Source organism: Ochlerotatus camptorhynchus, unplaced genomic scaffold (genome assembly GCF_037179485.1).
Source record: "Ochlerotatus camptorhynchus isolate MF236.1 unplaced genomic scaffold, CSIRO-AGI_Acam_v1.1 ptg001181l, whole genome shotgun sequence".
NCBI classification, from domain to species: Eukaryota; Metazoa; Arthropoda; class Insecta; order Diptera; family Culicidae; genus Ochlerotatus; species Ochlerotatus camptorhynchus.
In genome coordinates, this window is record NW_027041547.1 from 36,580 (window position 1) to 54,125 (window position 17,546).

The window sequence follows — 17,546 nt, forward strand, 5'->3', positions numbered from 1 at the left end:
GAGGTATACAGACATAATCCATGACTGAGTGTTGCAAAAAAGGTTCAGGTGTGTGATGCCAAAATATCTTTCAATATCTATTTACAATACAATTTCTTGAAGTAAGACGATTTTTTAACGCGGTTTCTCAAAACAACACCTCCCAAAATGTTCAAACATCATTTAACGTATTTCAAACGTTGCCACTTTGTTTAACACATATTTAAGTATGCATCAAAAATAAAACTACATAGAAAACCTCAAAAAAGTGTTTTCTTATTTTGGCCAGCTTTTTTGATCTAGGCTTTTTGCTCTGTGGAGCGGCGTGGCGAAAGAAAAATGTGGATTAAACGAGAACTAGTTGCAGTGGTAACTTCTCTCCTAATTATCCAGGTATAAAATCACCACGGGGCACGCGTAGGAACAGTTCTTCACAATTGCACACTGCACAATTTCATACAAAATTATTAACTAATTATCACAGTACTACGGAATAAACTGTAACGTTCACAATTATACTGGTTTATGTGTGTATCAGCGGAGAACACTCAAAAGCTGCATGTCTTCATCAACCGATGCATGCTGTATATAATGCGTACCTGGTGGTCTGGTGGAACTTGTTCCAGGTGTGAACCGCCGTGAATAACCGCCGTAGGATATTTACACTAGTTTGCATAACTCAACAATTGCCTATTATATTGAATATCTATAATCAAAATTATCACACACTGAATAGTTCCATGCACATCCTGATATAAATACAGATTTGGCAGTGCCCGTTTGGAAGTTCTTTGCGCCACCCCTTCTGCAAATGCTAGTGGCAACACGTGGCATGAGGGTGTATGGGAACTCATTGAGCTGGACATATTTGTAATCATTTCTCAGGAATCGGATCCTGGAATCATTGTCCTTCTATGTATGAAGGATTTCATTCAAACGCATATGGGCTAATTTTCAAGAGTGTTTTAAATTGTTTGGTACGTAATTATTTATCGTCAATCGGGGTGTAGACCGTTTTCTTACGGTATGGTGTAATTTATAACATATTGATAATTTCCATTCCATTACAATGAGCTTCAACTGCATACCTGTAGTGCAAGATCTGTGAAGCGCATCGGGATTTTGGAGTTTTAAATATATTTTTATATATTATATTCTGTTATTGTTTACTACCATCTTACCTGAACGAGTGTGATTAAATATGTTCCTTCATTTTTGCATCCCCAACTTCGTAGCACAAAATCTCAAACAGTGGCCACCTGAACGCCATCGTGCTCATCCACGACCGACCATCATCATGTTTTGCGAATGTTTATATTGCCCATCGGTCAGCCCAGTCCACCTTTCGGTGTATGTATGCGTCGCTGTTGGTTGATGGGATGAATGTTTCGGAGGGTACCTCGCGTGAGCCTGCCCGGTTTCAGCACAGTCTGTGATTTGGAGTTCTTTCGCGCGTATTACTTTTTAACGCCGCTTAACGCGCGTACGCCTGGACTTCATAAGCCTTCTTCTCGTTTATATCGGGACCATTGGAACTCATTCTGGTGTGTTAACCGGGCGAAAGAACAACCAGCAACATTAATAACAACAACATCAACAGTCATTATCAACGTACCTCTTGAGCTGCTAACCAAGACAGAAAGAAAAAGAACCATCTTCATCATTATGCTGAGAAAGAACAAGACATTGCAGAATCGATATGTGTACTATATAAAACTAAAATGTTAAGAAGAACCTTAATTCATTACGGTTTTGTGTATCGTGGCGGTAACACGTACGCGTGGCATTGAAATTAAGCAAATCGAGACAAGTACCTGCCTAGGTTTGAGATCGATGGACACCGTTCGGCTATTAGAGTGGAAATTTGATACAAAAAACAAGAAGCATTCAAGTGACTAGGAGTTGAACTGTTGAAAAGTGAACCGATTACAAACAAGCTTGCGCTGAACAATTGTCTACCAGAGTTGTGAAGAGATTGACTGAAACCGGAATCTTAAGGAGTAAAAATGTGGCACTTAAAGTGAGTTTTCGAGATTTCTATAGCTGCTTCAATGGCGTTAAATGTTTTCATTTAAAAGCAAAAACAACCTTAGTGTGAATCAAACTCGCTTATTTTGGTTTCCCAAGACAGCAAATGTAATTACTCTAAAGCAATAAAGAAAAGAAAAGGACTAAATAGACCCGACCGACATGCATTGCTTTAATTGAGGCAGTTATCCGTGTGGCATCGTACCGCATATCAGATGCGTATGCGGCGTGGTCCGGCACCGATAATTGCCGTAATTATTAATGTCATGATGATGAAGATGCGAGCGTAAATATAGAACCAGAACTGTGAACCTCTGCTGGAGCGCAGGATAGGTTGTGAAGATTGCGAGTTTGATGAGTCGTGCGCGTATGCTTATAGTACAGGTATATGCAAGTCTGGTTGGATTGGTTAGTGAGAACCTGTCATCGGCGATCAACTGTAAATCTATCCGAGGAGTTTTACTAAGTGCCTTCGATGTTCTTCTAGTGATACCATGGGAACTAATTTTGCTGTTAAGTTCATTGGCCGCTTAGCATTCACGGTCATGTCAAGTGAAATTAAAAGACGAAACAATATACAATGAAAATAGTGTGCTATTGCTGGGTAGTTTGATTATAATTACCAAATAATTGTGAGCAACCTTGTATCATTTTAGCAACATGTTTTGGACGGACGAATGATTATAAAGCTGTTCAGTTCAGACTTCGGAGTTATAACATGTTGCAAGGGTGTCAAACGTCATCTATATAATCTTGTACCATACTACAACTCCATAGTGTGAACATAGCATAAGAAACAATGTTCAAAGTTTTTGATGTGATCACGTTATAACTTCTTAGTTATCCACCAACAGCTATTGTAGTACAGTTAACACTCTTACTAACTGGTCTATATGTACTGCACAGAAGAGTAAACAACGGTGTGCGATATATTGTCTTCGAGAAAGTTATTCGTTAGGTCACAGTGGAAATATACAGATTTATTAAGGTTTTCAACAAACAACTGCATAGACAACAACAGATACAAATATATTAAACGTTTCAATGTAAAATATATACGAAGAAAAAATAACAACAAATTTAAAATAAAACGAAGTTTTATCACTAAACTGAAATTTGACAACAGTGTATTGGTCTGTAAAAGGAGTTGGCAGTGAAGCGAATTCTGAATTATGATCCTATGGCTTAAACCCATGGACGGACATAAAAATTGGGATGTAGGAAAAAAATGCAAGGAACAAAAAATCAAAAGAACAAAACTTTGAGCAACTCAAATAAAATGTTCAACAGTATTTTTTTTATTAAACATCGGTCTCTGTTCCGCAATCTAGTTCCAATCACCGACGGACATCGATTGCCATCCATTGACGGCAATCGAATGTGCAAGAAGGCAGCTTCCACACCTGCATAGAATATCACACCCATTCAACACACATGGGCCGGGACCAACGGTTTTACTTCCCTTCCGAAGTAAGACGTGACCAGAGATGTTTACGCCTCAGAAAGATCCCTAAAAATGGTCAAATAAAATTTATCACTCGTTGAGTTGACTCCTTCTTTATTACAGGATGATTCGGAGTAGCTGTAATTTAAAAAAAATGGTCATAACATAAACATACATTTTTGATATCAGTATATTGCAGATATAGGTACTACATATATTACTTTCAAATTAGCATACTTAAATCAAATATCTCTCCATTTTCCTTAATTACCACCCACATTTGCCACGAAAATAAATCACACGTTACGCATGTTTTAGTTCCAGCACTTTTGACATTGAACGGATTTTGCAAATATGAATCCTTTGCACAAGTTTAAACATTTTTATTGTGCAAATCACATGAGAATCTATTGTCATTCAGAGTACCAGGGACCTCCATTAGCTCAATCAGTAAAGGCACAGCTACAAAGTAAGAGCACGCTAGAGGTGGCTGAATTCGATTACCATGGTACTAGGCATCGAAAGCTCTTTATCAGCGTTGGCAAATATCGCGATATTTCACGAAGTTCAACAACTTTGTTCTGGAAATTTTTGAAAAACAGCTAAACAGGTTGCCCCATTGCATAAGAAGCAATGTTACGAAGAAACCGCGTTTTAACGTTTTCCTCCGCTTGCTGATTTGTACTGTGGTAGCGGCAGTGATTAATTCAATAACCCAATGGGCAGCCATCTTCCCTAGTTGGTATATCCCTTTTAGAATCAGACAAAATTACAGATTAAGTCCAAATCATATATATTAATGGAATTCATCGCATGATAATGCAGTCTCGTCGTTTCACTTTAATGCTGCATTGTATTGGAAATTTCGTTTTACAGATTTCTCGGAATATGTTTGATGAAAAAAAAAATCATTTCGTTTCGTATCGATATATGAAGAATTATCTGATTGTCTAGTATGTACGGGGTCATATTTAGAAAATGATGCTAGGAGCTCCTCATATCACTACAAACCACTACGACCGTTACAAACAATTTTATCGTGTGTTGGTATTACCGATCATATCCGGTGTCGACGATAACTGTCACGGAATTTGAAACATCATAAAGACTTCAACAGCAAAAGGGTGTATTCGATAAAAATGACAAGCACATAAACAGCTGTAACTTTTTATCTATTAAACCACATTACTTGACATTTTCAGTGAATATTATTTTTGTTTTAGTTCATAACGTACACATTTAATCTTAAGAAGGTCTGAGAGATACTTTATCTCGAGTAATAATCAAGAGAACATCATCCTGTCCACAACATTGTGTACTTTTTCAAATTTGAAAGCGGAGGTTATGCATGGACATTATTTCGTTATTGTTGCTATTGACTCATGGAATCAAACCAATTTCATTGCCAAATAGTATATTTGACTTAAAACTTACGGCTCATTTTACGTTTTGAGTAAAACATGTCAAAAAGTAGTTTTTCGCCACTGTACAACATTTTAAGAATACATGTTGTTATCTTGATTAAAATCGAAGACAACAAATCAAGAAGACTGGCAACTCTTTCATTTTCTCATAGGAACGCTATGAGACGGGTACAATCGCGTCATCTGCCGCTCAAAGGTAAACGCTTCGAACGAATTTGATAGCAAAGAATACATCCTCAGAAAAAGGATTAGTGTATTTGCTCATTTTTGTATGCGTTGCTTCCACCTTCACTCACGCGCAGCGCTTTTTTATCTGTCGCTTAGATTCTGTCTGAAAGGTAGGGTCCAGGTGTGGGAGCTGTCTCCCTGGCGTCGGTAGCATTGGTGCTCAGCACGGAAAACAAGATCGACGGAAATCAAAATCAAGGAAAAAAATTTACCAGTCCCTACCTAACTCTATCGTGGCTTTCATCCGCCTCACCACTCCTGATGCAACCCCGTCAAGGCTACCGAAATACCAAACCACGACTGCAACACAAAACCTTCCCTGCATTTAGAGTCGCTCGCTGTACACCAATAATCCTAATTCACACATGCATCGGATACTATGCCTTTGACACATATGGGTGGATGGCACCATCATCTCCACTCTTCTCCCAGTCAGATAAACCAATTCAAGAGTTTCCCCCTCTAGCCCAAACCCTGATTACACCTTTGATAAATCGTAGACGCTCGCCAACGGTACCCTCTGCATAATCTATCAAAGTCAGGGGGACCCTATCCCTGTCAACTACATGCAGATGCACCATACCTCACATGATTTTGACATTTTTGTACAATCTGACACTTTTGGGCATACTGACATCAATAAATTGACGGAGGTACGACAGAAAAAAACAGCTTACCCTTTCACACTTGCATCGCAGTGCTGAATGTTAGAAAGAGTAGTCTGTTGCAGTCATCCCACTATATTCATCACATTGATATGATCTCCGCCGAAATTCGTGATTGTTGCCCCCGTGGTCAAAGTGGAATATTAACAGCTTTGGATTTAAGGTTATTAGATTTCCTACTTTAGGTATGTCCTCAGATACTCTTTGATATTTCTCGCTTTACACTTGTGCACAAAAATTGTCATCAGCATGATTTAAACCATTTTTCAGTACCATCACCGGGCATATGTGCACATTTTACTCAAAGAAGTTCAAAGGCGTCATATGTTAGTAGGTAAATTTTTAACCCATTTAGTGAGTGACTGTTACTCATCACTGATATTTAATGGGTAACAGTTACGTGTGTAATAGATACTCATTAAATAATTGATTTTTTACATGAATGGGCACTTTCAAATTAGCGTGTAAAATGAAATATAGCTTTAAAAATGATTTGGTGCTTTTGCTTAGTAAATAGAAACAGTTACCACTGAACTAAGAATCTCGTCTGTGTTGAGCATGATTTTTATAATTATATGTTTCCCGTTCCTGAGTTAATTCACTAAGTTAGTTTTATTTCTGAATGAAAACAGGTATCCTTCCGCGCATAGCCAACGCAACACATATGTTGAATGCGATGTAATGTGATTGCAAAAGGCATTCATGGATAGACTCATACATTATATTGTATTTTCCCGTTTTTTAACCATAGACATTATAACATATGTATTTGGTAATACCAACAATCAATACGAAACTAACGATTTTAAATTGGCTCACTACTTGACTAGCCTATTGGTCCCAAGCAAACGATTAACGTACCCCATTCTAGTCGAAATTCTACTACTACATAAATACATAATGTTTGTTTTGATTCGCTATGAAAGTTTGACAGATAAAATGAGGGGCTAGTGGATTTTCCTATGTTTCGAGGGGTGAATCGATTAGCTTGGGACCGAAGAGAGTACCAGAGCTGAGCCAAAAAGTTGAGCACGTTATTTCGGGACCTTCTAGTCTAAGAGTTACCTCTATGGTAATACTGCCTCTATACTATTACTATAGAATGCGGAGCAATGGTATGTATTTATTTCATTCCTATTTATTTCATCCTAAATTCTAAAATATCCGTTAAACCGATATTAGAAGACTGACAGAGATATTTATTTACCTATTAATGCATATTCTGTCATTAAATTGTCTTTGACCTCATATGATTATTCAGCATTACATAGGGTTAATGTCTCTAATGTTGACCTAAGCGTCCCTAATATTGGGACCATGCATACATTTCTAAGGAAAGCAGTTTTTGACAACCAAAAATATCAATTTGCATTGTCGAGATGATGAAAAATTGAAGAACAGGATATTTGTATTTATGGGCCTAATCTTTGGATTCATAAGCCAACATTAGAGCCATTTCCCCTATCCTGTCAATGACGTGCTGTTTCTTCAATTCCCGTTACATTTCTCCTTGTTCCTCGTTTTATGCCTACGAAGAAATCAGTATTTAAAGAATCCGTACAATTTCAGAAACTTTTATCTTCCGCTGAATCGAAAGTTATTTGATTTCTTCTCTCTGCACTTAAACGCTCAAACGAGGTTACATTTTGAGCTCAAAGGAGTGACAGTCGCGAATTTTTAATTAGACTTGTTTATTGCGTTCAATCTTTGCCATGGATTGTGCTTTGCTTGTAAACGAAAATAACGCAGAACGCACCTGAAGTTCAAGGTTGGAATTTTCTCATGACTGCCACAAGGGTGTGGGGAACACATTCAAAGGTGGTGTGAAAATGACTTCGAACAAGTGAATAATCTTTTCTTGACTAGTCAGTGGCCACCAGTTACCGCTACTGTTAGTATGTTTTATTGCACAAGGGAAGAACGAGTGCAAATCAAGCGTAACTCTTCAAATCGACGTATTTGCTTTTGTAAACAATCACTTCAATCGACGATTTGTCTACACTGCCAACTCACCCACGCAAACAAACACCATAATCAGGTAGGGGAATCTTTCCCATACTAGCTGGTGTTGTTAGTTTCTGTAAGTGAGCTAGCAGTTGCCACAAATCGTCGATTGAAGTGATTGTTTGCAAAAGCAGATACGTCGATTTGAATACGCTTGAAATGTCCTGTGGAAAAAGAACCAGTGTGAATCGATTGTGTACGTATCGTTGAGATGGCAACAATTCACCTATCCAATACGGTCTTCCCATTAATAATCACTTGACCTACCTAGATCTGTTTAAGATAATAGCTTGTATTGCTGTGTGTTCCTTAAAATTCTCTGAAAATGATAAAGATCCAATAAATATAAATCAATCGTTTCAAAGTTGATTTAGGTTTAAGAGACAGGAACTTGCGCTCCACCATAAATCTTTGATACATATAATCTTATCCGTTATTTTTAATTATATATTGAATGTCCGTATTAAAGTAGAACATAAGCAATATCAAACCTGTTAGAAAGTTTACTGACTGGCTCACGGTGGCGGTGTTTTGCAAAGAAGAAAAGCAACAATTAATCGCTTTTTTCTATTAAAATAAAAAAAAAAACTTCTTGTCCCGTTTGATTTTATTGAGCCCAAAATAAAACACGTGCTCGCTGAATCGAAAAGCAAAACTATTTAAGAGCATCTTGAATCATCACAAAAGAAGTAGCGTTAGTGTTCTTGTGTTTCACTTATATTGCGAACGCGGAGAACGGTCACTTCAGCGCACATTAAATGTGCTCACTGCCCTAGAGAAATCTTTTCCTAACCATGAGGAAGCGATCTTAAACTTGAAACCAACTCGGGGAGTGAAGAAAAAGATAATTTAACAACGAGGGGTATTCAATGAATGGAACTGTTTGACTTCAATTAGCTCTCCGCGTTTGTTTATGCTATAACTTTGCGGGCGTGAACAAATATGCCACCGCATGAAACGTGATCTGGTTTTATTCTATGGCTTTGAGCCAAATGATGGAAGTGCTGAAAATTGAAATAAATAGACATCAAGGAACGCGTTGAAACTATTTGACAACAACAAGATCAAGATGGTTTCAGTTAACATACGTTTAACGATACTGTACTAATTGTAGAAATGCTTGAAACCATTTATCAATAGAGATTGCGGATTGTCTACGCTGGATGGGTTGTGGTGGTTTGTTTTAAAAAATGTCTACAATATATGTCTTCTGTGAATTTGTTTGAGCTCTTCTTAAAAATTTATAGAAGTCTTTGATATAGGGCCAAGCATTCATTATGTCACGTGAAATTGAGGAAAATTTTGAACCCACCCATCTAATACATTCGTTTTCATAGAATATTACACGTGCGTGATAAAATTAATGAATCACCTCTTCGTTGATTTAGTCACTTGAACTTCTCTTAGATACTGCTCAATGAAATGATCTTCATTATTTAAACCAACAGAAAACTGTTCTTTTACTTACAAAAGTTTATATTTTACCTTGTTTTCAAGCATCAATTTTTTACATACCTTCATTGATATTTCCTCTGCTGCTCTAATTTCTTTTTTCGTTTTCATTTTTTCCCGAAAACCAAAAGAAAAACGTGCCAATCACACCAACATCATTCAAATTTTATAATAAGACGTTGGCTGCACTAGACAGCAAACATACAATCACATTAATATCATGCCACAAACCAGTGTAAATATATATTCTCTGAATCTGAGAGGAAAAGAAATCAAATAACAGCGAATTCACCAACCGAACAAATAAATTTCTGCCTGTCACCAGCTGTCTGGTTCATCGGTACAAGCGATAAGTCTTAATATTTTAATTGATCATGTTCCACATTTGCTTCCTCAAATTGTTATTGTATCGCCGGTTTATGCATTTTTATGGGGATTGTCATACAGTTCGAAGATTAATTTTTAATTTAATTGAGTTAACTTTGATATCCTTCAATTAAATAATATGATTAATGTTCAAAATCTAAATCTGTAATGATACATTATTATGATTATTGAATAAAACATAAAAAAAAAACAGTATATCGCAAAATTGAGCGTACACTCTAGTGGATTTTTTTTAGGCATCGTAAATAGATAGTTTGTTAAATCTTGGCTAACAGATTAAACAAATATGTTATGATATGATAATGATCTTTATTATGACTAAAAATGAGCAAAATTTCAAGAAGTTTAGTTCATTTTATTTTAAGATATTAAGGTATTACTGTTCAAATATTCTACCAATAATAGATAAATGTGTGATACCAAAAATTCAGAAACGTATCTCTTTGAGTTCGGCTTTTACGGCTGGTTTTTTTTTCTGAAAATTTTGGGAATTTTTACACTGCCAGCTGCAGGCAAAAAATCAACCGAGTTAGGAGTTTTACGGACTGAAACACGAAGATGTCAAGTTTAATGGTGTCAAATTCATAATGTTTATTTAGTAAACTTATGGCGTTATCTAACCTAATCATTTTCCAGGATGCTTTCTCGTACTGGCTGCTTATGTATTAGCTTAGATTAGATCAGATTAAGTTCCCTTTTTAATAACTCTGACAAACTGGTAGTTTTGTTTCAAGGACTGGGAAATCTAGCCATTTTATATAAATATATATGCACAATATACATATACAGCAAAAAAATAATTTTAATATCACATCATAGTGGATACACTTCAATCGTGTCGAAAATATGGTGTAATATTACTTGCCAAAAAGGACAAAATTATCATTAATACAGTGCATGAACTGACATTACGTTGCTTTTACGTGATTTGTTAATCTGTATGGCCATAAAAATTACATTAGATTTTTGACATGATTGAAGTGCATCCTCTTGAATGTAATATTGAAATTTATTTTTTGCTGTGTATGTCACGTTTTTTAGTTACTGCCCTCTTTTTGAATTGGGATATTACTTATTCAACGTGTTGGGGAATTACTGTCAACCTAAGCATATGGCATTATTGTTGAGAAAGGACCATTTGTAGAAAATAACTCAATAAATGAAAATAAAATAATAAATAACTAATGGCAATGGATTCAATAGGCCATATTGGAACACACCAAAATATAAATGTATAGCCATAACTGGTACACCTACTTTAAAATATATTAAAATCTAAGGGACGGCCCGGCGTAGTGGTTAACATCCATAGCTCTCAAGCCAAAGTCACGAGTTTAAATCGCATCCCTGGACAAGTCACGAATGTTAAAGTAAATAAAATTTAAAAAAAAAAACCAAATTTAGTATTACATAAATGCCTGCAGTTCTCTGTAGAGCTATGCTTAATATAATGTCCAACTTAGTCTACACTACTCACTCTAAAAAATTGGCTAACGTTTTTAAAGAATTTTGATAAATTTTCAGTTTTATACACCACTATGATGTAAAATTTTAGCAAATACTGTTATATCTCACAATTTGTTAGCATTAGGTAAGATCTAGCATTTTCATAATATACTGCGTATAAAACCTAAAAGTTTGGCCTGTACACAAATCCAACCGATTGATCTGATTTTTGGTTTGTGATTAGTGTCAACCATAAACTCGACACCTCAGAAAATCAGTTCAGTTGCGTGAGTGGAGAAAAATCGGTGGGCCGTTCACAGCTGTGCTTTATGGAAGAATCATTCAAGAACATATGGTTTATCAACCAATAAATTCATATATTTACCTGTTCTTATGAACATCCAAAAGTAAACGAAATCAGATTCCAGTACGAAAATACATTTTTTGCGAATATTTTTCTAATAGCCCATCTGTAAGAATCTAGAAATGTGAAAATGGCCTTCAAAGATTTTGCAAGTTTTCATATTTTACAATTATTTCATAGAGATAATTAGTGATTGTGATAACATAATGTTAAATATTATTATATGAGCAAAATCTGAGCTGGACGAACTAGCGATTACATGATACGTCAATCATAAAAATTAACGTTAATCAGTCACAACGCCAAGACGATGCTGTATTAGTTTAGCACAGTATTGAATAGTAGAAAGATATCAAGGTCCCATAGAATGTTATTGAATGTTTTTGGAATCGTTCCGCTGGTTCCGAACATAACCCGGCGAGTACGGGTCATGAGACCAAAAATGTTCTAAAAGTTGACTTAAAAAAATATGGAAGGCGATATATTTGATCGACAAATCGCCTTTGCGAAATTTTTCTCAATTACCCGTCAACAAGTCCTCACCTCAGAGCGTTAGCAAAGCAACTTTGTGCATGCATCTCACAACACTCGACAAAGAGTGTGTGGTTCTCCCATTTTTTTTCCTTGATTTGTTTTCCGTCGATCTTGTTTTCCGTGCTGCGGTGCGTGCTACCGACGCCAGGAAGGCTGCTCCCACACCTGGACGCTACCTATCGACCCATCAATTCATGAACCGGGGACCAACGGCTTTACTTCCCTTCCGAAGGAAGGCGTGACCAGAGATGTTATGCCTCAGAACATCCCAGCGGCGCCGACTGGGATTGAACCCAGGCCTGCTGGGGTGAGAGGTAATCACGCTTACCACTACACTACCGGCGCCGCTAGGTTCTCCCATTTACTTTGCACACTTTTTTTCAACTAATTTGTGAGAAAGCGATCCACTCAATGAGCGGTACACTTTGTGCGGTGCAGGGAACGAATATAATGTTCTGTGGGGTTGGTGCAAATAATTAAAAAAAAAAAACAAGTCATGGTATGATTTCACATCAGCTGGAAGTGACTTTCTATCTTGAAGAGTTTTAAAAATTAATTTAACATTTTGGTGGTAAACACACACACAAACAGTATGTATGCCACTCGTTCCTGCCAGAATGCAATGCTTAGGGCGGTTACTTGCAAACATTGAAAACCCTAGTAATTTCCATTTAATTCCACTACCTTATTTGCTTATCCTTGACAGATACGCGCATTTCGTCTACAATGTGCAGACTTCTTCAGTGTCTTGTACTAATACTCGACTACTCAGTCGAGTATTAGTACAAGACACTGAAGAAGTCTGCACATTGTAGACGAAATACGCGTATCTGTCAAGGATAAGCAAATAAGGTAGTGGAATTAAATGGAAATTACTAATCCTTCTCTCTCTTTCATTATACAGGTATTCCACTAAGACGCCACATTCATCAGGATTGAAAACCCTATTTTAGTTGCGGGATATTGATCCTTGAAAATGGCATAAACTTCTTGAAAATTACACAATACTAATCTTCGTTGTATATGTGTATATATATATATATATATTATATATTTATTATATATTTATATATTTATATACATATATATATATATATATATATTTATATTTATATTTATATATATTTATATATATCTGTATTACTGTTAAGTGCACCCACACACGGACACGGCAGAAGTATTGTCAATTTTTCCATCAAAAAAATTATGTCAATATTATCAACAATATTTTTGGTGGGCCATCAATACTGCTCCTCATTTAATTAATTATATGCCGAGTTATATCTGATGGACAATCTCGAGACAAATGACAACAATTCTGACAAAAGATGTCACCCCCCCCCCCCCCCCCTCATTTTTGGGGTCTGGGGTACACTGGTATATAACTTCCAAGCAATAATGGTTTTATTGATTGGTTCGAAAACTATTACGTCTTCGCCACACTTAGCCCAAGATCAGGCCGCATCTACTGCTGTAGTCAAAGAATAGGGAAAAATAAGGAGAAATATTGGGAAACGAAATTAAACATTTTTGGTTTTGCGTTAATATTTACATCAATATGAGGGGGCAGGGGGCGACCCCGGCTTAGTGGTTAGCATCCATACCTCTCACGCCAAAGTCACAAGTTAAAATCTCACCCCCGGACAAGTCACGAATGATCCAACAGCCCGTGTGGGGCCTGCTTTAAACCTTAACTATTATTGATAACTTTGAGTTTTTGCACATGTGGTGTCCACTTTATGTTTTTCACAGCTTTAAAAATGTCCATTTTTTCTGCTTTCAGATATCTTTCTATATTCATTGCTATTCTCGTTATAATCAACGAAAGTGATGCACAGTTCAAGATCCTCGGCATTACATCCGGCCGCTCGAACAGTGACGGCGGAGAACTTGCATTGGTCCAAATCAAGCCATTACAACTGAATGAGACAGAAGTAGTTGAGCCTAGATCGTTCAAAGAAGCACGCATATCAACCATCAGTCCAATCGACATAACAACATCAACCACTGATCGCTCCACTACGGTCGAAACTCAAACGAGTAAAATAATAAAACTCCAAATTATGGATTCATCTGAAGCTCGAAACATTTCAACCAGAGAAAGAAAACTACAGTATGAAAACCACCGCACGGACAACATCATCAACATAAGTCCACTGAAACCTGTCTCGCTACACGGTGGTCCATCGTCATCGCATCGCAGAAGAGCAACGGGATCGATCAAACTCACGGGCGAATCCGATTTGTTCTACATCCAAAAACCCTCCTCACCGGCGCCGTTCAAAAAACACCACCAACCGAAGGAAAACGACGTTATCAGTGATTTTGTGATTCAGCGGTACAAACGCCGGAAATACAAGTCCAAGTGCCGCTGTGAACGAATCTGGAACTGCCCACGAATTCAGATCTCAATAGCTAGATGCGCACCCGACTATTTTATGTGCTGCTTCTAACGGTGGCAATTAGCGAGAAAATCTTAAGAGTGATAAATTAGGCTTAGAATCGTATTTATAATTATTTATGCAATAAAAACACCACAAACAACTGCCAGCGTAGCTTTGTGAATGAATTCGCAGAAATAAAAGAATAAATCAAATTCGCTTCATAACAGGAAAGAAATACGGTTACGTACAAGCAAAAGAGAAGGAATAGGGAAACCAAAATAAATTTTTAGCATACATAATGCTAGGCGAATAACGTTGCAGTGGTGAAAAGCTGAATCGTGCTGTGCTTTTCTCATTTATTACTCTCTTAAAGCTGATCAAGTAGAAATCACCTCTAGCACACGAAAAAAAATAAGACGATGCCCGATGCATAGACGCGCGGTGAATTACACCACTGTACCGTTTTTCGCGCAGTTTCTTATACGATGTACACGCTATTTCAAAACAAACCAAACTGAACCTGCCCAAAAATGGGTAAACTATGTTGGGTTATCTGAACAAAGTCGATCGGATTCATGTCGATGTTGTCCATTTGTCAACTTGTCACTCCCAACACAGTTTACCCATTTTTGGGTAGGATCAGTTTTGGCCGATCTGGGTGGATTCTTTCCAAATTTGGGTAGTTTTGAAATAGCGTGTAGTGAACTCTATCACGGTGTTTGACGAATACTCATAGCGTCACCCAATTTATGATGTCAAAGTTCCTCCATTTTCTGACAGCTGCATACATGATTTGAAAATGGGTATTTTTTAACCCTTTAATAGATATTCGCCAAACACCGTGAAGGGTGGGCGATAGGGTGGAGCATAACTTCGTAACCCAGTTTCACAACAAAAAAATGTAATACACAGCAAAAAAAAATGTAATATCGTTCAACGCAATTCAAGCTGATGTATGAAATAATGATGTAATAGCAATAAGCAGATACAGCAGATTTAATTATTTCAATTTATATGATTGTTTACTGTAACATCACTCCTTACACAGCAAAAAATTAATTTAGATATCACTCAAAGTGGATGCACTTCAATCGTGTCGAAAATATGGTCTAATATTACTTGGCAAGAAGGACAAAATTATCATTAATACAGTGCATGAACAGACATTACCCTGCATTTACTGCATTTGTTTATTTTTGTAGCCATAAAAATTACATGAGATTTTTGACATGATTGGAGTGCATCCTTATGGATGTAATTATAAATTATTATTTTTGCTGTTCAGTACGACTAAACCAGCAGAAGGATTAACGCAGGAATTAGAAATAACGACTCACTGATTTTAGGCCTACTTTCAAAAAATAGAATTGAGTTTAATCAACTCAACCAGTTACAATATTCTTTTTTAGGATTGATTATGCATTAGGAATGTTGACAAACAGATAGTGTTCCATTTTCTGATGACACACTTACCTTACCTTCCCTAATAAAAATGTTATGGTTAATTTACTTAACGACGTGTTCGGGGTATCATCCAAACCATTTGTGAAATAGTTTAATCATTTGGGTTATCGTTCGTTTATGGTAATTTTTTATTAGGGTTACCAATCAGGCAAAGGCCTTGTTTTCCTCTGCTGTCCGAAGAAGTCGTCTCCATTCTACTCGATCCATGGCCACAGTTCGCCAGCCTCGTAGTCTGCAAAGGGTCCGCAGGTCACCTTCTACTTGGTCGATCCACCTTGCCCGCTGCACGCCTCTTCTTCTTGTTCCTGTTGGGTCGCTTTCTAGAACCATTTTCACTGGGTCGTCGTGCGGCATTCTTACGACGTGCCCAGCCCACCGTTGTCGCCCAATTTTTGCAATGTGGACGATGGATGGTTCTCCCAGCAGCTGGTGCAATTCGTGGTTCATTCGCCTCCTCCACGTTCCATCATCCATCTGCACTCCACCGTAGATGGTACGCAACACCTTCCGTTCGAAAACACCAAGGGCGCGTTGGTCCTCCACGAGCATAGTCCAAGTCTCGTGGCCGTAGAGGACCACCGGTCTAATCAGCGTCTTGTAGACAGTCAACTTCGTGCGGCGGCGAATTTTATTCGACCGGAGCGTCCTCCGGAGTCCAAAGTAGGCACGATTCCCTGCCATAATGCGTCTTTGAATTTCTCTGCTGGTATCATTTTCGGCGGTCACCAGTGAGCCCAAATACACGAACTCATCGACCACCTCGATTTCGTCACCGTCAATCTGAACTCGGGGTTGGAGGCTAACATTGTCTTCCCTAGAACCTCTTCCTTTCATGTATTTTGTCTTCGATGCGTTGATGGCAAGTCCAATCCGCCTAGCTTCAGCCTTCAGTCTGATGTACGTTTCCGCCATCATCTCAAAGTTCCTTGCCATAATGTCAATGTCATCGGCGAAGCCAAGGAGCTGGATGGACCTCCTGAATATCGTGCCACTCGTGTCTATCCCAGCTCTTCTGATCACACCTGATTCTAACGTGATGTTGAACAACAGACACGAAAGTCCATCACCTTGCCGTAACCCCCTTCGAGATTCAAAGGAACTCGAGAGTGTCCCCGATACTCGAACAACGCACATCACTCGATCCATCGTCGCCTTGCCCAATCGCGTCAGTTTGTCCGGAAATCAGTACTCGTGCATAATCTGCCATAGCTGATCTCGATCGATTGTGTCGTATGCGGATTTGAAATCGATGAACAAATGATGTGTGGGCACGTTGTATTCGCGGCATTTCTGCAGAACCTGCCGAATCGCGAAAATTTGGTCCGTGGTAGCGCGGGCACCCATGAATCCCGCCTGGTATTGCCCCACGAACTCTCTTGCAAATGGTGACAGACGGCGGCATAGAATTTGGGAGAGTACCTTGTAGGTGGCGCTCAGCAGTGTGATCGCGCGGTAGTTGCAGCAATCCAACTTGTCGCCCTTTTTGTAGATTGGGCATACGACACCTTCCATCCACTCCTCCGGTAATATCTCCTCCTCCCAAATCTTGGCAATTACCCAGTGCAGCGCTCTAGCCAGTGCTTCACCACCGTATTTTAATAGCTCACTTGGTAGTTGATCTACACCAGTTTCTTTGTTGTTCTTCAGCCGACCGATCTCCTCCTCAACTTCTTGAAGATCAGGGGCCGGTAGCCTGTCGTCTTCTGCGTGTGCTCCAAGGTCTGTTGCCGTGCCACCTTTGTT

General features: G+C 38.1%; 1 protein-coding gene across 1 annotated transcript; it reads left to right on the forward strand.

Annotated features, from left to right (window-relative positions):
- The first annotated feature begins 1,420 nt into the window (after positions 1–1,420).
- LOC135716259 (uncharacterized) lies at positions 1,421–14,499 on the forward strand. The gene is made up of 2 exons (XM_065238946.1): positions 1,421–1,999; positions 13,739–14,499. Exons 1-2 carry the CDS (start codon positions 1,986–1,988, stop codon positions 14,406–14,408), a joined length of 684 nt encoding a protein of 227 aa, XP_065095018.1. The 5' UTR covers positions 1,421–1,985; the 3' UTR covers positions 14,409–14,499.
- Positions 14,500–17,546: the final 3,047 nt, after the last annotated feature.